Genomic DNA, 23,719 nt, shown 5'->3' on the forward strand with positions numbered 1-23,719 from the left:
TCTGTTTTGTGACCCTTCTAAAAAAGTTAGGATGTGGGCTTGTCCCATTGCATCCTCCGGGCCTGACACCTGACCCTTACTGTCAGCTCCTACCAGATACTTAGAAGATTAAGAGATTATAAACTCCTCTAGCTTCTAGAGAAGTCTTATTGTCCATCCATCTGTCTCCAGGTAGAACAGTCCCTACATTACCTGGACCAGTGAAACTCCCTCTAGCTCCCCTGAAAAATAGGGTTGCGTTGTTATGTGGAAGCAACTATTCCAGAAGCAACAACCAATACTACTGATGTGGGGCTTTAAGGTTTACAGTGTGCAGATCTGAACATTTAATCTCCAGTCAATCAATTCCAGTGATTCCCTGTATTATCTCCAGCTTGAAATATAAAGTACTGTTTGGTTTTATAAGCCCTTCATAATTTGACCTCTTCTTACCTTTCCAGTCTTCTTATACCTTACTCAGTTCCAGGTACTCTACAATCCAGTGACACTGTCTCCTCTAGACATTTTCTCCAGTTGTCCACCATGCCTGGAATTATCTTCTTCCCCATCTCTACCTACTGACTTTCCTGAAGTCTCAGCTCAAAGACCCACTTTCTACAAGAAACTTTCCCAATCCCCCTTAAAGCTTTTCCTGTTCCTCTTTTGATTGCCTCCCAATGATCTTGTCTGAACAAAGTTGTTTGCACATTAGACTATTTCCCCTATTAGACTTAGCTTTTTGAGGGGAGCCTTTGTGTCCTCAATTCTTAGGTGGTGTTAAATAAATGTCTGCTGATTGAGCTGACAAAATGCTTTCCCCACAAAACCCCATAAGGTATTTCAATGGTAGAAGGAAACAAGTTCAGAGAAGTTGTCCAAGATTACAAGCAAGCAAGTGTTGGAGCTGGGCTTTGAAAAGTCTCATTTCAGGACTAAATCTCTAATATGTCAGACAGTTAAGAGTTTCACCCCCCCCCCCCCCAGATAGGAAATTCTTTGTGTTCAAGTTAAATCTCCCACTATGCAAATTACAGACCAAGACCCTTTCTACTTGTCCAAATCATAGTAAAGATGGGGAACAGCTGGGCTCCATCCCTTTTGTCATTTCATCCATGGATATGGGAACTCTTTAAACAATATAAATTTTTGTTGATTCCTAAATACCCTCTCATAAACTAGGTCCCTCAATACCCCTCCTGCTGGGAAAGGTCTGGCTCTGGAGACAGTGACAACCACTCTGACTGAAACTGAGAGTGAGAGTGACGTCAGATTACCACAGCACAAAGGGGCTATGGGGAGGACTCCAAAAGCACTATTTTTAGAGTTCTAGGAGAGCTTTGGTTTTTTGATGAGGGTGGGGAGTAGATGGAGGAGAGATAGGGTGCATTCTAAACTTTTCCTTCCAAATGAATAGGGTTCCTCTTACAGGTCCTCTTCAGTCTCTACTAGGATTGGGGCACAAAGCAATGGCTAAAGGAGGCAGGGTAGGGTTTAATGTAGAGGTTAAAGATCCCTACTCATTAGTGGTCTCCTTTTTGGAGAGTAGAGTCAATATGAAGTTAACTAGGGTGGAAGCCATGAATTCTGGCTCTTTACTTCTCTACTGTCTCTGTTAGGACAGTAAATAAACCAAATATATCCTGCATGTCTATTCCCTTAAAAGCTGGAGCTGGAGGTACAGAATGTCTGAAGTTGGCCCCAGACTGGCTTATACTATTTAAATAGAACAGAGGAGAGAGGGTCAACTTATGGGGGCCTACATTGCTCTTAGCTGCCTTGAATGGCTAGCATGTTCCAAACAGTAGTTCCCATCTTGTAACTGGAGGCAAACAAGACACCCTTAGGCAGTTTGTTCAACTCAAAGTTCTTTTGTATTTGAATTGAAGCCCTGAAATGAAGCATGTATCAAATTTATTGAGCACTGCCTAGGAAGGAAGGATACAGAAGGAAAACTAGACTTCGGACCAAATCAGGCTTATAAGCATTGTAAAAGTTATAATGATCAAACTGGCAATTAGATATCATTTTAAGGTATCCAAAGAACTTTACACACATTATTTCATGGAGTCTCACTACAACCCTGTGAAGAAGGTCTTACCTGGTATTAGTACCCTTATTTTAAAGCTGAAGAAACTAAGGTGGTCTGTGTGATTACCCAGTGAAGAGTCAGAATTGTTTTTTGAACTCATATCTAAATAAAAGCTCAGCATTTGATCTGATACATTACAATGCAATTTCTAAGCTGGTTCTACTTCATAAAATGGCCCTTTCCTTAGTCACCAGTGTCTCTCTGACCAACTTCTTCATCAGGTCCCACGGGAGGATTCCTGACATATATTCAGAGGGCTCCCAGGGAGACCCAAGTTACAGCTCTCCTCCCTCCATGCCACAGGCATATAGTGACCACAAAGTACCGAGATTGACTTTGAGACAGGATGTATAAGCACTGCTTAACAGTTAAACTTTTTATGTAGCACATAATTTATATGTTGTCTGGGTATTATATACATATGAACATAGTTTTTATGTCTACAAGTCTCTGTATGTACATATACAGGTAGTGAAGGTATGGGAGGAAAAGGGAAGGAAAAAGTATGTTCACCTGCCTCTCCCTCAAGCCATACTGACCATAACAACTGAGCTGTCTTCTAGTGGTAATGCAGAAACAACACTTTTCAAACTCCTTTTGCATAATTCTCTAGAGAGATGAGAGTTATGTAGGAGCCAAGACACTTAAACTTTTCTGTTCATCCATTTTTACTTCTATAAAATAGGGGATTGGACCAAATAATCTACAAAGTCAGTAAGTGTCTCTGATTCTTTAAGTGAGGAGATAGGGGATGGATGGATGGATGGATGAACAGAAGGATAAGAAGATGGTTGGAAGGATGGACAGCGATGTGACTTTCTTCATGTCTTTGCTAACATCCCTCCTTCTGCAAGAAGCCCTTCCTTATCCTCTCTCCTCTTCCTGGCTCCTCTCAGAGACCACCACTGGCAATCTATCTTGTTTAGATTAGATTGGGGACAGGTCCTCTCCCCCATCAGACTGGCAGCTCATCAGATTAGGGCCTGTCTATGCTTTTCTTTGTATCCTTGGAGTTTAATATGAAGTCTGGCACATAGTAGGTGCCTAATAAATGCTTGCTGGCTCACTGACAAGTGCTTGGAGATCTCTAAACAACATTGTGGAAGATCCTAATGTCCTGTGTACTGCTTCTTGGGGCTGCTAGGACAGTTCTATCATCAACACCAAATATCCTTTTTTCTCCAGTCATCTGGTTTCCCAGACACAGGCCCTAATTCAGGACTGAAAATGAGATCTGGTCTTTCTGTCCAGAGCTATGATCACAAAAGAAGATGGGTGTCCCCTGTTCTGGGCATAGGAAGGGGATCCAGACATTTCTCTGTTCTCAGTCACGCCCTGCTTTGGGTTTGAGCTAGGGTCCTGGCTGCCTGGCCCCACTGTCCTCCTCTGTTGACCCTCTAGCTCTTGGCTCTTTGCTCTCTTCCCTCTCACCATTGGGGCTATGGTCTCAGTGCTCTCTGGGGGCCTCCCTCCCAGGGCAGGAAGGAAATGGAAGGGGAGGGGGAGTGGAGATGGTGGTAGAAGAGCTCTGGGCTCCTGGCTTTGAAGGTGCCACAGATAACACCTTCACCAAGGTTTGCAAAGTGGGGATTGACCGCAGGGGAAAGGAAAGCTAGAGAGGCAAATGAAGTGGGGGAGTGGTGATAGGGGGTATGGGAAAACCCAGAGGTTCTCTCTGAAGCCACAGAAGCTTAGTTATTTGTGGTGGGAGATTCTATCTTATCCCATACCATCTCATACACCAAAAACAACTGATAGGTTGTGATAAGGAAGATGGGGAAGTTGCCAAAAAAAAAAAATAGCCATCATAGTCTTTGGTCCCACCCAGGCTGACCCTTTTGTTTGCTAGTTCCAATGGGGCCCACCTTCTCCATGTCCAGGACTTTGTCCTGCATCTCTCGAAGGGCACTCAGGGTCTCTGTCTCACGCATTCGGGACTGCTCCAGTTCTGTCTCCAGGTGGGCTACAAATTCTTCTGTTAGGCGAGGGTTATCCTGCATGGGGTAAAAAATATGATAGGGTAAGATAGAAACCTGCCTTAAGCTGCATTTCTAGAGGAATGGTCTCCAGAATAAGGAAAATGAGAGTTCTTCAGTTCTTTGCTTTGGTCATTCAAGATCTGCAAGGCTGTGTGTTCCATTCTGAGCATCAAGTTTAGGGAAGGATGCTAACAAGGAAGAATGTTGGCCAAAATAATGATAGTATTGAATAATGTGCTATATGAAGATCAGATGAAAGAATTGAGGATAGTCAGCCTGGAGAAGAGAAAATTTAGGGGAGGGCAAGAGAGCTACCTTTAGATACATGAAGGATGTTCATAGGGAAGAAGGATAAGATTTTGTTGCACCTGAGCCTAGAAGGCAGAATTAGCAGCAGTGGATATAAGTTGCAAACGGCAATTTTTGGCTCAAGGAAAAAATTCCTAAAGCTTCAGATTGTCCCAAAGTGCAAGGGGCTGGCTTGGGAGCCCTCCTTGGGTGGATCAAATGGAAACTAGTTGAGTTTTCATTGGGAATAGCTTAGGGAGAAGCCTGCTCAGACACAGGCTATCCCCTAAAGTCCCTTCCATGACAGAGGTCTACAGGATTCCAACTTTTGGTCACTTCTCCTTTCAAGGCCCCTGGGCTTCCCTTAGAACCAGATACTAGGTCCTGAAACACAGTTTTGGGCATTCACAGCTGCCTATAACTTTTCAATCTGTGCCTCTGTCCTCTGTACTCAGTTTCACCATAGCTTGTTTGGAGGCCAAAAGGGGAAAATAAAGCAGGCAGTAGGAAGAATAAAATTATCATCTGTTAACTTTAGTTAATTGATCAGTCATTTAAATATTTCTTAAGCACTTCTGAAGCACTTATGTGCTTATTTATTTATAGTACCACAATGCTAGGCACTGTGATAAACACTGGTAATACAAAAAGAGACAAAAACAGTCTTGCCCACAAGGTGCTTACAATCTAATGAGACTGTGCCCTTGCCTGTGCAAACAATTTTATATGAAGTAAACTAAATACAAGATAAATAGGAAATAATTAAGAGAAGGGAGACACTGGAATTAAGAGAGGTCAAGGAAGGCTTCCTTTATAAGGTGGGATTTTATGTGGGACTTAAACTGGGCAGTTATGAATATAAGTGTAAAATATGAACAACCCACAAACTGGGCATTGTCTTTGAGATCCCAAATGTTAAATACTTCCTCATGGAGAGAAGTAGAAAAGAGCACTGAATCTTTGGTAGTAAGGATCCTTGGGGTTTTATCAAGCTATACCACAAACTATGAGAGCTTAGAAAAGTGATTTCCTTTCTAAGTCTGAGTCTCCTCATCTTTAAAAGAAGAAATTGGACCAAATGCCTCCCTCCTTCCAACTTTAACAGACTATTTTGTTAGAGTCTGACTCTGTGAAAGGTGAGGGAATGCTTGAAGCCTAAGAAAGTATCTGGGGTGAATGCATATGGCCTCTACTCCTTACAACTCTTCATTTGCCATTGTCCTCCTTCCTTCTCCTATCTGTGTCTAATGTCTAAAATGTTCTCTTCTTCTACTCCTCCTCACATCTCCATCTCTTAAAATTCCTCCCTTTCTTCAAGGTTCAATTCATATGTCACCTTTTCCTTGAAACCTTTCCTGATGCTCCCCAGCCCCCCCCCCCCAAAGTAAAAGTCATTTTTCTTCAAATTTTTTATTGCACTTTGCCTGGACCACTCTTTTGCACTTCTCTCTCTTGTATCAGAGTGATTTTTGCATTTGTTTTATATATTTGCCTCCTGGAATAAGAGCTGTATAGTTTCTATCTTTGTAGCTCAAGGGATGAGCACAAAGATTCACACATAGTACTCTATTAACAGATGTTTGCCAAATGTAAGGAAATAAGAGTACTCCAACCAGGAAAATCCCTGCTTGTGTTGAACTCTGTATTCAACTTCTAAATATGTGCTTCTCTAGTAGTGGGCATTTGTTGTTCACTAGCTGGTCCATAATACATGTCAAAGAAAAAAGGGTGTGAGTTTTCTAGAGATTTCATTGAACATTTTAATCTACAATTAATGTAAATTTCCCAAGCCCCACAGAATGGGTTCTTTAGTATTGAATGGGGGAAGTGAACAGAGGATGGAAATTAGGATTGTTAAGGTATGTGACCCTTGGTTAAATAGTTTAAATCCAACCAAGTATGAGATCTACTTAAATGAACAACAATTTTCTAGGTGTAACCTGGGAATGGAGAGTGATCTATAAAGGGTCATCATTCTAGATGAAGTCTTATGGTACCATATTTATTCTCAACATTTCTTTCATTCTCTCCCTATTCCAGCTCCACCCCCAATTCTTTTATCTAGATTCTTACTTTCTGAAGTCCCAGAAAGGATAGACAGGAGGAAGGAATTTAACAATCAGATAGAGGTCCTCTATAAAAGATATCTGGGGAAATATCACAGGGATGGCTCAGGACAAAAAAAAAAAGAGGGCTTTGCAAGCTGTGTTGGTGAAAAGAGCACCCACATTAACTTGACTACATATCCTTTAAAGTATCCTATTAGGAAGAGCTAGATGGTATAGAGGATAGAGTGCTGGGCCTGGAATCTGAAACACCCGAGTTCAAATCTGACCTCAGGCACTTACTAGCTGTGAGACTTATGGACAAGGCATTTAATGGCTGTCTGCCTCAGTTTCCTTAAAAGTAGCACCTACCTCTTAGGATTGTAAAATGAGATAATATTTGTAAACTTTAAAGTGATACATAAATGTTGGATTTTATTGTTAATATTTTTATTATTACAATTGAGGAAGAAGTTGGACTTTGAGTCACTACTACCTTGGCTTAGGCTTAAAAGACAAAACCTTTCAAAGAGAAAGAAAAATTAAATTATTTATCCTCAAAGAAAGGAGAAAAACTGAATCCTAGAGAAGCATGGAGAATGGTAGAAAGTTAATTCTCTTTTGATATAGAGATGAGGTTTTGCTTTCATTGATCAATGTAAAAACATCAGTACTTTGGAGAAAGAAGAATGATTTTTCAAAGATATAATCAGGAAAAACACTCAAAGGAAACTTTCAAAAATATGGGAAATAGAGTGGAAACATTTCTTAGTAGAGAAACTGAAACATTAAAAGGAAGTTTCTGTCAGTCAGGATTATGACCCAGTTCTATGTGATGTTCAACTCTACAAAATACAAATTCTGGACAATGAGAATTATTCTATCTCTTAATAATTACTTTTCTTCATATTGACAACTACTATAAAAGGAGATTCAATATGAAAAGTATCTGAGTAAACGCAGCCTTTTGCTCACTGGTCAAACATTCTCCAAACATTGACAGGATGCTAGAATCTCAAGCAAAGGACTCCTGATGGTCCAGGAAAATGAGGGACACAAATAAGAAGCATATGATTGATTAGAGGATGAAGGAGAAGATAATCAAGTAATTGTTCATTTTCTCCCCCCTCTTCAGTTTTCCTAGGCAAGATCAATCCTCCAGGAAGAGCAAAGCTATCTGTGTATTTACTTATTTATCCCTAAGTTTGTCTGAGGCATTGCCTGACAAACTTGGGAAAGATTGTAGCTTAAAAAGGCCAGACTTTCATTCCATGCAGCATGATATTCAGTTATTCTGAGCTAAATCTTGCCACTGAACCCAGATGACTCCAGAAGAGAGAGTGGGACTTGCATAGACACCCCCCCCCCCATTAGATTCAATTCACTTGCATGTCATGGCATCACCTCCCTGATGTCATAGTGCTTTTCAAAAAACAAAGGACTATAAATCTGGAGAAAGATATGGCAAACCACTTCAGTATTTGCGATGAAAACTTCAGGAGTCAGACATAACTGAACAACAACAATAACAAAACCTATAAATCTGGAACATTTCGTGGTCCAGAGTGGACAGATCTAGGTTTCTGAGAATATGGAGATAGCATGAGGATACCAGGCCAATGCTGGGAGGCTGGAGCACTGAAAAGTGGGGAAGACAAAACCTAATGACAGAATAAACCTTAATAGTAATGAAGAGAACCTAACAAAACACCCTATTCATGAAGGACATCCTGACATACCAGAAAGACTTCTCTTTCCACAACTTACTATGAAACTGCAGACAAAACTCAAACCTGAAGAAGCTTGATTTCCTCCTATGTAAAAAATGAATAATACTAGTGGTACCTACCACATAGGGTTATAGTGAAGATCAAATGGAAAAATGTGGGTGCAGAGCTTTAGAAACCTGAAAGCTTTAGATAAACATTTGTTCTTACTATTCATGCAGTTCCTAGCTAAACACCTAAAAATGCTCTCCCTCTTTTTTTCTTCACTCCTCCTCCTTTCATCTTTCTTTCTTTCTCACTCTCTTCCACAGTTTCACTCAATTATTAGTTTCAGTGATCCCCTTCAGGGTATTTCAAAAATCGAATTTCTCTTGCTGCAATGTAAACTTAACCCATTTCCTCAGGACTCCTGCTTCTTTTCACCTTCCATATTATATAGCTCCTAGGTTGTTAGAGATAGAAAGGACCTTAGAGATCATCTGGTTCTTCTCTTCCCATTCCTATCCCCCCCCTCCCACTGCATTGATGAGGAAGGTGAGGCCCAGAAAGATTAAAGTGAACTGTCTTGAGGCTTGAGGACCTTTCACTTCCTACCAAGTTCTATTTCCAGGCTGAATCATCTTTGTTCCTTTAGCCTTTACTCATGAGCCTTCTTTTTCAGATGTTTTATCTCACCAGCCAGATCACAGAGCAGCTCAAGGTCTTCCTGCTTACAGTAGGCCCTGATTCATGTTAAGTCCTAGATAATGGAAGACAACAGAATACTCTTTACCCGCTGAATCTTTATTGCTGTGAGAAAAAAAGCTAACAGATTCCTCCAACAGAGTGTCCTGTTAGCTCCAGAATGAAGGTAAAGATAACCACAAAATGGAGTGGAGTGGGGGGGGGGGAACATGGGTGGGGACGGAGGAACAGAGGAACCGTTGCACAGTTTGTTCTGCAGCTGTTGACAGTTTATCAGATAAGAAATGAGTCTGAGGTTGGGGGACCAAGACAGATGCTTCCCTGCAACAATGGGGGACTCCAAGGAAGTCCCCTAAGCTAATCACTCACATAGAATGTTTTTCTCCCCGGGAGGTAGATACTCTGGACTCTAATATAGATATCCTGCTTAAAAGACCCCTACTTTTAATTTCAATTGCTTCTAAGTACAGAAAAGCTACTGAGCCAAGGATGCTGTAAATCAGACTCATAATTTTAGTTAGTTTGTTTTGATTGGTCTAGATGACCTATGACATCAAACTCAATTCAAATTCTAAAACTCTAATCCTGTGATTATATGTTGCCCAGAGTTGTAATTTTGTCCTCCATGTCTGCCCTGGCTGATCCCATTTAAAGCTCTTCTTAAAACTTTGCCTCTACCTACTTAACAGTCTGATTCTTTAGTCCCTTTCAAGTGCTGCAGAATCGAGTCTCATTGGCTTTCTTACTTTTCCATAAGCATGACACTATCTCCCGACTCCAAGTCTTCTCTTACACCTAGAATGTTATTCCTTCTTTTTGCCCATTGGTTTTCCTGACTTTCTTTAAGATTCATTTCAAATGTTCCTTTTTGCAATAGCCTTTCCCAGTCCTCCCATCCTAACTCCCAACTACTAGTATCTTCTCTCTGAGATGACCTTCCATCTACTCTGCGTATAAACATGTGTCCATATAAGTGTATCCATGGTTGTTTGCATATTATCTCTCCCACTGAAATGTAAGCTCCCTGAAAGAAAGAAATAGTGTTTTGTCTTTCTTTAGATTCCCAGCACATAGCAGAGTATCTGGCATATAGTAATTGCTCAATAAATCCTTGATGACTAATTACTACCTAAGTCCATTCCTCTGAGTTTCTGCATCTAGGTAGGATCACACATTCTTGTCCTCCAGCTCTGATTCAGGCCTACAAAGTGACAAGGTCTCCAGTTCCACACTCAAGCCTCGCTTCATCCAAAGCCATGGCCACAAAGTGCCCCAAAATAATGTTTCTGGCTTGATGGGGAGAAAAGCTGGAGCTGATGTTATCTCTAACTTCATGTACTATTATTGTTTATAAGGAACCAAGGGTTGGATCATTCTCTTTCCTAAGGTCAAAGATCCTAGGGTTCAAAGCCCAGAAAGGTGCAACCTTTCTCTGGAGAAAGTTGTCAGCACCCTGGCAAGCAAACCCAGCTCTTCTCTCTGCTTCCTAGGAGTGGGCTATACTCAATCAAATCAAATAACATGTAAAGCACATTAGAAACCTTAAAGTTGCTATTGTTAGCTGTCCTTAACTATCATTAGCCATCATTATGTAGCTACTCCTCAGGAAAGGGGACTCAGAAACTGAAGTTCTAATCCCCTCTCTCTCTCTCTCTCTCTCTCTCTCTCTCTCTCTCTCTCTCTCTCTCACACACACACACACACACACACACACACACACACACACGAGTGGGATCTTCAATATTTATTTGATATGAGCTTGGGTGGATCTCCTCCACCCTCAGTGGTGAACCCCATCTATGTCTGCCCATTTTTGCATATCCTGTTCATGGGCTCCAATAAATGTTTTGCAAGGGATCCATTTAGTATCTTAGGGGGGCTGCCCTCCTTTGGATCTCTTGACATTTTATGATCCCAAATGAAGGAAGAAAACTAGTCCTTATAGGATGATTTCAAATTGGAGATTTCAGAAATCATCACATCCAACCTCTTCATTTTACAGATAAGGAAAGAGGGGACTTGCTCTGTTTAAATGACCCAAGGTCACATAGGTCCTAAGTGGCAGAGCTGGGATTTGAACCCAGATCTTCTGAATTCTACTCCAGTGTTCATTCCACTACATTGCTCTGTTTCAGTCACCTTTCACTCTGGCTATATGCCTATCCCACTTCCTTTTCTGGTTATACATCCCTCTATTGCAATCTATTAGCCTGTTTTTCCTGTACAATTCTCATTAGTGATATGCTGTAGCTTACTTAAGCCTACTACACACCATTCTATCGCCCCTTGGGTAAGCTTCAACTTTAATTCTTTGGAGATGTGATGTTCCACAATTCACTACTGCAGAGGAATAATGCTGTAACAATGATGGACCTTTTCTTTCAGGGAGAAACTCTGAGTCATCATAAGCTCTGCACATTTTTCCAAAGGCATTCCAAATCACTCCCCCTGTCTTGTTCAAATCTGGGTCATTTATGGTCCATCTACAGAGTTTGTCCAAGGCCCATTTACTGATGGGTTAGCTCTGTGATCATCCAACCAACTTTATATTATAGTCTGAACATTAGGAATTTTTCATCTACTTAGTTTTTCCTATAGGGAGATGGATGAAGCAGAGCACTCAAGTGACTGTGGTTATTGTTGAGGAGGTTCCCAATGTCTTGGGGTTTGATGAAATTGGAACAACTTCATCTGTAACAAGGGCATCCGGATGTTCTGCCCACATATAATGAACCTCTCTTCCAATTGAACTCTGTGCTGGATGTTCTCCATAATGATTTCAAACACTCTGGTGATCATGTTGTCTTGTTTTATGCATCATTTGATATTAATCATCAGAGGTTTGAACAGTTATCTCATTGTTACAGTTTTTAAGGAAGCTTGAATGAGTTTGACATATGCATGGGAGCTACACTGTGAAGTAGGGCCTTTCAGGTGGCATTATTTTGTATCAAATCTAATAATAATACATATGATCTTATATTTTCTATTGCCAATTCTTGGTCATTTACACTAGTGAATGTGAGCACATGTGCTCAGGGACAACTTAGTCAAATGTAAAAATGTCATTAGTCAAAGTCAGACTGCTCCCTTCTCAAATCTTCAAGGAGTCTCTTGATGCCTGTGTAGATTCATCTACCAGTTTTGTAAAACTGGTAACACAGGTAGAGTTACTGCTATTTTCTCATAAGACTTTTTTTGAGGTCCAATAAGGTCCAATATTCTTTCCAAGTCTTTTATATTTGTCCTTTTGGATAACTTGAAAATCAGTCTCTCAATACTCTCAAAATTGTGTCACCTCTTGAACAGACATCTTTAGTACATGTTTCAAGTCTAGTTTCTCTGCCTTTGTTTCTAAAGTCATTTCTGCTTCCTCATGTAATAATTCATGTAATTAGGGACAGTGATATCAATAGTCCAAGTGTGGTAGCTCCACTACCATTAAAGAAGAATTAATGAGAGAAATTTCAACAAATGTTTTCCATTTTTGCACTTTTCATTTTCTTTCTTTAAATTTTAAACATAAATTTTCTCAGTATGATTGATTGGTTTAGTTCAACTTGTCACCAAGCTTTGTAGAAACATGTTTTTCTTTTCCCTTCTTGTTTTGTAAAATATTACTCATAAGTATAATCACCTTCTCTGTATGATTTTATGGGTTTAGATTTTAAGGAGACTGTTCTGAAGTATACCTTTGTTTGGCAAAGAATTAAGACAAAGAATAAATTTCTGGTTGGGGGAGCTTTTGGGTGGGAGTCTGAGAGAGTCACTTGCTACCCTTGCTGTAGTAAGTGATTTTTACATCAGTTAACCTTCTTAAGGAAATGGTGATGGGCAGTGTTGATGTCTGTTCTCTAATTTATTTTCCATTTTTCCAAATCAATAGCTCATTTAATAGTCAGGTTAGACTTGACCCAATTGACCCATATTTTCTTCTTCAAAATGATGCTGATTTTTGACTTTTCTCTAACAAATTAATGGTGTGGCTGTACACGCAGCTTACTTGAATATGACTCCCACACAGGTAACCTGTTGTTTTCTGTCTGTTAAAATGTAATCAATTCCATTTTTTTGATGTTATTTGGCATGCAGCTTGTTCAGTACTTTCTGAATTTCTTCTCAAAGAAATCATTTGTGATATATAGTATTGTATACTTCTGCATTCTAACCCTTTGGCTGCTCTCTCACTCTTAAATCATGTTTTCCACATTCTTTTCTCTATCTTCCCTATTCCTACTTTAACACTAAACTTACAAAGTATTAAAATTCATGAAAATAAATTGAAGGGAACTCCTTATTAAGTTGATAGATTTTCTTATCTTATGTTGATACATAATATCTTCTTGCAGTGTTTATCAAGAAGACAAAATAGGGGCAGCTAGGTGGTGCAGTGGATAGAGCACTGGCCCTGGAGTCAGAAGGACCTGAGTTTGAATCCAGCCTCAGACACTTAATAATTACCTAGCTGTGTGGCCTTGGACAAGCCCTTTAACCGCACTGCTTGCAAAACCCTAAAAAAAAGAATACAAAATAAGAGATCAAATATCTCATGAAAGGATGCTTCTCATTGTTTTTTATTTGCCTAAGGAGGCCTATGAGCTAGCTGTCATTTCTTTGTTCTTCTGGATTTGTTTTTGGCAAGAGAATCAAAATTGATTTGATTCAATTCCTCTGGTAGTATGACTCCCCAAAACTGTGGGATTCTTGGCATCTTCTTTCCTTTCCACCTCAATGTCACTGAAGAATTAGAAGGAGGTCACATGGGACAGAAGGATATTTAAATTGTTTTCTTTTTTCATGGGTTGTTATGGGAAAAGGATTCATTATCAGGTAGCTGACCTCTCTGAACTTAACTAGGTTGGTCCTTGGAAATTAGGCAGGCAGGATTTAATGTATCTCAAGATCTGGGTAGAACCTGTCAGAGTTTATGATCCAGCCTTTGAATGAATGGATGAAAAAGCATGTTTAAAGAACTTCATATGTGTACAACACTGTGCTACTGCTGGAGATACAATTAAAAAAGACCAGCCTTTGTCCATATTCCAACTGCCAGCTGCAAGTCTAAGGACCCATGGTCTTCAGGGAATGATGACATAGCAGATGGTGCTGCATTTTCTTGAAAGTCATTTCTACTAATACAATCATATCCGTTTTGGATATAGAACCATTTGACAATGCCAAGCACTTTCTTTCCCTGCTTTGTAGGGGTTGTGGTGGCTGAGGAGGGGGCAGTGGCACATTTGCATGAACAGCTGTCAGGTCCAGGCTGGAATGGGCCTGGGGGCTGGGAAGAAGCAGACTCAGTGGTATGGGGTCAGTGTTCCTCCTGACATTCTTTGGCTTACATGGCCATTAGAAGCAGTTGGTGTTGATAATGGAGAAGTAGGGTCCTTTTTCCTAGGTTACTGTTTTCCTTCCACAGTGATAGATAGAGAGACAGGCTAGAAGTGAAGAAGGTGGTCTGGAGGGCACTGCTGTTGTCAAGGCTCTTGGGGGTCAGGGTCCTGAGCTACCTTCATTGGAGTCTTAGTGGGGGAATAGCTGGACTTGCTTAGAACATGACATCCCCTCTCTTCCCCAGGATGCCAGGTTGCTTCAGTTAGGCTGGCTTGCCTGCCTTGAGGTGGTAGTTAGCTGAAAGGGATGGTTGGCTCATTCTCCATGGAAATTGCTTCCCCCAGTAAGCTCAGCAACCTAGGGTTACCTCCATGCTGCTATAGAACTTTGAGGGATAAGAAGATAGGTTTTGTGTGTGCTGTTCAGCTCACTGTGAAGAAAAATTCTCGCTGTCATGTAGCTCCTTGGACTCAAAGAGGGTTATAAGAATTCCTATATGGAGGATTATACCTGCTTGGTGTAGATACAAGAAGATTTCCTGGAGTTAGGGGTGGGTGATCATTGGCCTTCTGTATTGGATGCGTAGTAACAGATTAGACTAGCTTTCCATGGCCTCCTAGCCCAGGCTCTCGTTAACTAGCTTACTGATAACATAGCTAGCAGAAGCTCACACTTATATTGTGCTTTAAAGTTTGTAAAGTGCTTTACAAATATGATCTCATTTTACCTTGCCAACACCCATAGGGGGTAGATGCTAGAATAAACCTCATTTTATACGTGAGGAAAATGAGGCAGACAGAAGTTAAATAACTTGCTCAGGGTTATACAGTCAGGAAGTATCTGAGGCAGAACTTGAACTGAGGTATTCCTGATTTCAGGTTCAGCATGTTACTCACTAAGTCCCCTGACTTGTCATAGAATAAAATGCTCATTGAGAATGACATTTGAAGAACATTTGGACAACTGCACTCATTCTTCAAAGGCAGGGTAGCTGTTGTCCAAGTTCATCTGGACAAATTCACCTGGCTCTGGTATTGTCCTGAGACTGCCATGTTACCCTAAGACAAGTGTCTGTAGGAAAGTCAGTCTCCTCTCTTTCTTCTCCCAGCTACCCCAAACCCAGTCAAACAGTACTCTAGGTTGAGAGCGCAAGAGCCTTTAACAAAATCCTCAGTCCAAGTCTTTCATTTTATAGATGAATGGAGCCTGACAGAGTCATCTTCATATTATTGTTGTGAGGTTTGAAAAGCACTTTTCTTACACCAGTCCTGAGAGGGTCAGAGGATAATGATCTTGTTCTCCTTATTTGACTGATGAGCAAATAGAGATTGGAGAGGTAAGGGGACTTGTCTGAGGTCACACAGATAATAAGAGGTGACCTAAGGCTTTAAAGCTTGCAAGTGTTTGGCATGTATGATATTATCTGATCCTCACAACCTTGTGTGTCTGTGTGGGCAGGTGCAATTATCATTCTCATTCTACTGAAGAAACTGAGGCTCAGAGTTTGATCAGCTTGTCCAGGATGATATGGCTAGTGAATAGTTGAGCTAGGATTTGACTCTAGTTCTTCTTGACACCTGTGGCTCATTTGTACATATTTCTTGTCATCTTGTCTCCCCTATTAGACTAAGAACCTTAAAAGCAGGGACTGTCTTTTGTCTTTTTTCTTTTGTTATCCCCACATTGTAGTTGCTTGTCTGTCTTCCTGACCAAGTCCCACACTCTGCCCCCTCTGGCATGCTACCTAGTAATCAGCAAAAATGGTCTGACTCCAAATTCAATTTTTTTTTCTCCTAGACTAGGATTCCTCACTCCATGGCACCCAGGATTATTTGCATCATTGTTTTCTCCCCGGATCTATGTCCTTTTGATATATTTAGCTCAAATATGTCGCTTGTTCACATTTGCAGGATAAGAACAATCTTCAGGAGAACCAGCTTGCCAGGGAAATGCCGGCATCCCCACTGGCCCCTTTTCCTCCTTGCCCAGATATGACATCAGGGGCTCACCTGCTGCTCCTGGAGCTGCCGGATGGTGCTCTGAGCCTTTTGGAGGTTCTCAGTGGCTGAGCTGCACTGTTGTTTCACCACAGCTAACTCTCTTTTGATGACATAGTTCTCCTCAGCCTCTTGGGCCCGGGTGACCTGCCCCTAAAGGAGAAGGGAGGTCCAGTTATACAGGGATTCTTCATGCTCCTGCCTCCCAACCTACCCCTCCCAATTCTCAGTCCCCACCCCATGCCACACAAAGATGGGAGTCCAGCTCCAAAGGGAGATGTGAGACAAAAGGTACATTGGACACAGTAGTTAGGCTTCATGGTCAGGTGCTGAGAGATGGTGGAGGAGTAAGAAAAGAGAGGCAGAAAAGAGCTTTGTGAGAAAGGACTAAGAGAAGCAGCAAATTGGCAGGAATGGGGAAGAAGACAAGTCGAGTTTTCCAGGAGCATAGAATCGACTATCCTAATCCTCTAAGTATATTGTTCTTACTGACTCCAGCTCCTCTTAGGGATCTGATGGTGTATGGTATTAAAAAATCAATACATACACACTCTGTGACTCAAATACTCCACCTGCAGGCCCACAGGAGTCCTGTTTAACTCTGTAATAGGAAGGATTCTGTTTTTCTGGATCCTCAGGGGAATGCAGGGGACTGTTGGAGTCATCTTTCACCAACCTCAAGACTGTTGCTTTGTGACAAGGCCTCTCTCACAGGGATCCATGGGGATCATATGAAATATCAGATAGGGAAATTCTGAAGCCGCAGAATGTCAGAGATGAGCTAGTTCACCCTACTCATTTTACAACTGAAAAGGCATGGATGGCATAACGACTGTGTGACTAGATTCTTCAATGTAAACAAGCAGAGAAAAAGTTCTGGCAGGTTTCAAACCAAGCAATGGGCTATGTCTTTCAAGGAAGTATGAACTTAGAACTTAGCTCAAGTCAAAAAGGTTCAATAATAGGATGGCCAGAAGGCTATAATTCTCCCTCCTTCCTTCCCTCCCTTTTTCCTTCCTTTATTTTTCTTTCCTTCCTTTCCTTCCTTTCTTCTTCCTACAGCAACTCCTATCTAAGCCTAATGAGGCATGGATCACTACTGAAATCAGTTTTTCAGAAGTAGCAAGGAGACACTGAAATGTTTGCCAAACTGAGTAGGGCAACTGAGGCCCCAAGAAGTCTCAGAACATAGACCAAGAACTGAAAGACCCAGTGATTTGCCCAAGATCACAAAAGCAATTTAATGGATATTGGCACCTAGGCAGTGTGGGATTCAAATAAATTAACAAACAGTTCGCCAAACTCAAAATAAAATTAGGTATGGGTACTGTCAAACCAGTGTGAACCAGCTGAATACCTGGAACCATTTTTAACAGTGCCATTTTAACAAATGGTTTGCTGAACTCATCATGAAATTAGATATCAGTTCTGTGGTTTTGCTGAACCGGTACGAACTGGTTGAATCCCACCATTACATCTAGGTCTCTTGACACATGATCCAAAGCACTTTCCATTATCCCAAGCTACATCAAAAATTCTATTCAACAGACATTTGTTGTGCACCTGAGTACAAGGATTCTGAAGGGGTTATAAAAATGAAGAAGATATATTCTTAGTCTTTAAGGAACTTAAAAATTCAACAAGTAAAGCTACAGAGAAACTGGGCTAGAAGCTTGGTCTCCAGGATTCTACAGTTCATCTAAATCACATCAGACATGAGGCTGGTCAGTTCCCTGTTCCACTTTGGATTATCATCTTTTCCCTTATGTCATATATGGTCAATAAATGAATGTTTTAAGGGCTTAGAAATAGGGTGGGGGGGCAGGCAGGTGAAGGAGCAGATAGCAAACCAGATCTATACATTTTATTGGATCACTAGCCCTTGGGCAATTTACACTTTCTGTTATAATTTATACAAGGCAGCCTGCTGAATAGAACAAAAACACAGTCCAATCTTGCAAGGAGATTCCTTCATAGGATGCATAGAAAATTTCCCCCTATTAGTCCTTTCTAAATACTCCATCATTCTATTGTATGACCACACAGCTGCCCCCCAGCCAACCCCATATAAAACAAAAACAAATATGGACCTTTCCCATCCAGGCTCAATGCAGAAAGTTTTTGGAAGAGATGGTCTAGTGAAACAGGTGGGTGAGTTAGTTAGAAGCCAGACATTGGCATAAGAAGCATTTTATATTTGTAATGGGAGGCCAGAAGGCAGACTGTGGAAACAAAGTAGTGATTCAGGTGTGTACACACACACACACACACACACACACACACACGCATGCTACTTAGCCTGCAAAGAGACTCTTCTTTTCTATCCCTCCTCCCTATCCCCCACACATATGCTTATACCTCAAGAAAGGAAAACTATTCCCATATACCCAGAAACACACATACATAATCACTACAGGGAAACTCTAAAAACTGCATCATCATGCACCCAATAACTTCATAAATGGTCACTTAGAACTAGGCAGTCACTTATTACATGCACTGTGTGACAGCCACTCCCCCCCCCCACATTTAATATGGGAACATTTCCCACTTCATCCCCAGAGCTGCTCACATACACACAAACCCAAGAAATGGTGGCAACCACTGGACAGTTAGGCATTGGCAGAAGGGAAGAAGCATGGAGGGCAGATGGAAATCAAAGATAGGTAGGAAGAAAAAAAAAAAAGTACTGTACCTGGATTAACCTATCAGCCAGAGCAGCACTCTCCTACCGAAACCCACAGGGAGGAGATCCCGAAAGGGGGAAGAGGTAGAGCAAAAGGGATGGGATGTGGGGAAGGGGAGAGAAGAAAAACACGACAATAACCAGCAGTTACTAGCATAGTAGACTAGAGCTAGAAGCAAGATAGAAAGAACAGGCTGAGGACCAGAGGCCCTAGGCAGGAATCCAGAAGACAACCAAGGTCAACACTACTTCAGTCCCACAGAATTATGTGTGGGATAGTAATTTGGGGAAGGGAAAATGGTACATATCTAACAAAGAAGGAAGAGCAGGTCACACTGCTTCCTGCCCAATACCACCCCCTTGCTTTCCATCTTTGTTCATGCACCAGTTCAAGAGATTCTCTTTTGTGACATAATAGAGTTGTTATAGCATCAGGAAAAATTTTTTATTGTTCACATAAGATTTTTACTTTAAATAAACATTTGAGAGTTTTACTTTTGTTGTTTTGTTCTCATGTATATCAAAATAACTCCCAGAACCTCCCATATCATGACATATCTCTGGGCTAGGTGACAAAGAAAACAGAATCCTAATCCAGTTCTCTGGCCCTGGCAAAGTGAACAAAGAGGGAAAATGTTCTCAGTTGTGTCCAGAGTAAGCCTGGGCCCAGTTGCCCTCCTTTGCTTCCATGGGAGCACTTGCAAATGTAGGCTGGGAGAGGAGGAGGAAGAAAGTTATAGGCCTAAGCCTCCCCTCCACCAGAGAACCTTTCATCCACTTTCCCTTTTAATTCCATCAAAGCTATGGAGCTTGTCACCCTGTTGGTAGCACCAAAGAGGGAGTGGTATAGTTTAAGTAAGTATTTATTGGATTGTCACAATTATGGTGCTATATTGTCACCAAAGTTCATGGCAATCCAGTGAAAACATCAACTATAGCCTAATCTAATGATATACAAGTTTTAGCATTATTAAGGGAAGCATTACTTTTCTCTCTTTCTCTCCATATACATGTGTGTATGTGTGTGTTTATATACTTATGTGTATATACACATATTTTATACACCTATACCTATGTTTATATAGTTATATTAATCTATCTGGATCTGTGTCTATATATATATATAGATCATGGTGTTTACAAGGAACAGTTATGGCAAAACCAGCCCAAAGGGTTAATTCCAATGTCACTCAAGCACCAGTGAAATTATATCACAGTCTCATTTTCTATCACGATACAAATCACAGCATCACTAACACTGAAAGACAGTGGGAACTTTGTCACAAACCAACATGAAGTGCTGCCCGCAGGACATGGTTACTCAGACCCCTAGGCCTTGGTCTTGTAGGACACAGGACAACATTCAGTTCAGGGTAATGACTGCCCCCTCCACCACAAAGGTGGTCTCTGCAATGCAACAATAAAAGGAGATAGGATCCACAAGGAATGGAACTGGGTAACCCAACCACCAGAAAACTCAAAAGAGGGAGGGTCCAGGTAGTACAGGATGCCAGGTGAGGTTTTCTGGGAACTCAGGTCTCTGAAAAAGGGAGAACCGCTGGAAGCAGAAAGAGATGCTTCTCACCTTCTCTAGTGTCTCAATCCGCTGCTTCAGAAGCCGGTTTTCTGTCCGTAGTCTCTAAAAGCCAAGGAAAGGATAGGAAAGAACATGTTAAAGTCCATCCATTTCTCCAATCTCACTCCAATGTCCCTAAGTTATTATCTAAATCTCTTGTCCTGAAGATTGTATCTCCTTTTAAGTGATTGACCTTAGATTACTGCCAAAGAGAATTCTATCAAGTCCAGGGATTCTAAACCTTTCTGGGTGTCCTGGACCCTTTTGGCAGCCTATCTACTTATGGAAGCTTATGGATTGCTTTTCAAATGTTTTTAAATGAATAAAATAAAATATATAAGCTAAAGAAAATTAATTATAGTGAAATATGCATATCAAAAATTTTGAGGTTTTTCTCTCTCTCTTTAAATAGGTTCCTAGACTCGAGGCAAAGAAATCCTGCATAACTTTAGAAAATATAGTCTCGGTTCATGTTCAAATGGTTATGGATTTTTTGAGGATAAAAAAACTTTCATTTAGTTAAAAAAATGTAGCTGGTAGTTCCAAGGTCAATAAATTAGCACTCTCCATCTCCATCGTTCACATAGCAGTCACCTTAGACTTATAACATGTGCCCTCCTCAACTCCATTCCTCACGGTTGCTGATGCTCTCAGTTGTTAATCACTCTCACTCTTCCCTTTTCCTTGCATCCTATTTGTCTCATACCTGCTATAATCCTTCCAGAAGAAGAGAAGAGCAGCCCCTTGCAGGCAGGGGACTCTCTACCCACACACTGGGATTTCCAGGGATTTTGATAAATATTTGATCAATGTTGGTTGAAGTTTTATTTCTATACTAAGAGTCACAAAATTGACCCTTCCCTCTTTTGTCTTGTTCTATTGGGGACAGATGCCAGGGAGTGAGTGGCACAATCAGGAGAATTTTAGGACTAAAAGGACCTCAAGAGACCATGACCTTGGAACTTGCCCCAAATCCCATAACTCCAAATTAGGTCTCTTATCTTGTCTTCTAATGTAGAACCCTGAGTCACAGATCTATGTGCTCTGCTGATCTAGTCCCCATTGCCCTTTCCAGCTCCAGGGGGATGAGCCAAAGGGAACAGAAAGGGCACCCTCTTCCTGATCCAGCCCCTGACCACATCTTACAACCATCTTATGGTCAATTCAGATTCTCATCATTTCAGAGGCACATGAAGAACTTGGAAAAAAGACCTATGAAGAAAAACTTGAAGGATGAGAAGGATTGGATAGAAAGCAAAAAAAAAGGTCAAAAGAACTGAATTACTATCCATTCTCAACTCTGTATCCTAATGAAAGGCTACATTGACATAGATAAACCTAAACTAGAAATAATAAAATGTCATTTCAGGGCAGCTAGGTGGCCAGTAGATAGAGCACTGGCCCTGGACTCAGGAGGACCCGAGTTCAAATCCAACCTCTGACACTTAATAATTACATAACTATGTGACCTTGGGCAAATCACTTAACTCCATTGCTCTGCCAAAAAATAAATAAAAATGATGTTTTAAAGAAAATGTCATTTCTGGGGTGGCTAGGTGGCATAATGGATAGAGCACTGACCCTGGAGTCAGGAGGACCTGAGTTCAAATGTGACCTCAGACACTTAATTACCTGGCTTTTCAATTTTAAAAATCATTCCCTGTTCATTTCATTATATCTTCAAAATTTCTGATTACTATACACCTTCCCATAGATGACAGATACTGAAAGAATATCTCCACTGTATTTTCTTAGCCTTTATTTTTGTTCCATGTAGAAGAAAGGGCTTGTTTGGAAAGCTAAAATTGGGCAGTTTGGCCAAGTGTGACTTAGTAAAACATCATGTCAAAAAGCTCATTACATGAAACAGTTGACATTTATATAGTGTATTAGGGTTTACAAAGTGCTCTCATATAATTGTTCCTAGAAGTTGGTCAAGGAAGTTGTTAAGTATCACCCCATTTTCCAGATGAGGCTAAGGCTCCATTGCCATCTTCTTTTCCCTGACTCTTACTCCTTCCCAGATGCGAGGGATTATGTGAATGAAAGCTTATACTACTTAGAAAAGGCTTCTAATCCTGCTTAATTAGACTATCAACCAGCATAAAGGAGAGTTCATTCTACCACTTCCAAATTAGAATCCTTTTATGATTTCAGAGATTTCAAAGCTTCCCTTGGTCACCAATTCTGGTTAAATCGAACTTTCTGCTTCAGTCTAAATACAAGTCCTGTTCACAGAATACCAGAGGTGGAAGAGAACTCAAAGCTCATATAGTCCAATCCCCTATCCTAGAATTGTTGTCCAGTCATTTCTGTCACGTCCAACTCTTCTTAACCCATCTGGGGCTTTCTTTTTCTTTATTTCTTTGATTTTCTTTTCTTGGCAGAGAGATGGATTTGCCATTTCCTTCTTCAACTCATTTTACAGATGAGGAAACTGAGGCAAACAGGGTGAAGAAATTTTGCTAGGATGATGCAGCTGGATTTGAGCTTCCTGAATCCAGGTCTGGTGCTTTGTCCGCTGGACCACCTAGTTACCTGACCCATACCCAGTAGGGATCTCCTTACTAGCGAGTAAGACTGGGAAGTCCCTAGGACCATCTTTTTCCTCTACAAATTTTGTATCTCAGCACTGAAGACAATGCTTAGCACATACTAGGCTCTTAATAAAAATTAAATGATCAATACATGACTGAATGGCTTAGTGGTCAGAGTCTTGGGTTTAGAGTCAGAGCCAGGCTCAAGTGCAAGAGCAGCTCCTGCATTCAGGCCCGCCCTTTCTCTCTGGGGGCTCCTCCAGCTTCCTCAGCTACCACCTCGTGGATTCATCATGGTCATCAGAACACAAGCTGGGTCACAGGGGCCCTCTAGTGGAAGGCTGAGGCACACAGCAGCTGTAACAGGGTGAGGCTGCCCAAGCAGAGGCACCAATGAGCTGCCCTGTGTTATTACGGGCCCATAATCCCAGAGATGGAAGGGACTAGTATGTCTACAACAGCCCCAGCTGATGGGGAAACAGATTTTGCTTGAAAATGTCCACTATCCCTCAAGGCGAAGCTGGATCGTTTGGACAGTTCTGTTCTGCAGGGTTTCCTGACATGAGCCTAAGCTGGCCTCTTTGTAATTTGGCCCTGCTATTGCTGGTTGTGTACTTGAGCTAAGCAGAGCATATCCAAAGCTGTCTTGCACATGAAAGCTCTTAAACAACTTGAAAACAACTGTCCCATTTCCCCTCTAAGCTCATTCCAGTTCCTTCAGACAACTTTTAAGTGGCCTAGAAACTCAGCCCTGCACCACTGTAGAACCTGGTCTTCCTCTCTGGACATCCTCTA

General features: G+C 41.2%; 1 protein-coding gene across 8 annotated transcripts in view; it reads right to left on the bottom strand.

Annotated features, from left to right (window-relative positions):
• The window catches only part of EVI5L (ecotropic viral integration site 5 like), a 73,966-nt gene that overhangs the window by 22,782 nt on the left and 27,465 nt on the right, over positions 1–23,719 (bottom strand). For 7 of the 8 annotated variants that reach the window (XR_012472187.1, XR_012472190.1, XR_012472188.1 and 4 more), the window contains 4 exons: positions 20,397–20,450; positions 18,821–18,853; positions 16,138–16,278; positions 3,934–4,062 (listed from right to left, as the gene is read on the bottom strand). Coding sequence is in view for 4 of the 8 variants with exons in the window: in XM_074205076.1 (XP_074061177.1) it covers positions 3,934–4,062; positions 16,138–16,278; positions 18,821–18,853; positions 20,397–20,450 (357 nt within the window). In the remaining 4 variants the exon portion in view is untranslated. The remainder of the gene's footprint in view (positions 1–3,933; positions 4,063–16,137; positions 16,279–18,820; positions 18,854–20,396; positions 20,451–23,719) is intronic. The other variant, XR_012472189.1, reaches the window with a different exon arrangement.

The sequence above is a fragment of the Macrotis lagotis genome, chromosome X (assembly GCF_037893015.1).
Source record: "Macrotis lagotis isolate mMagLag1 chromosome X, bilby.v1.9.chrom.fasta, whole genome shotgun sequence".
In the NCBI taxonomy this organism is placed as follows: Eukaryota; Metazoa; Chordata; class Mammalia; order Peramelemorphia; family Peramelidae; genus Macrotis; species Macrotis lagotis.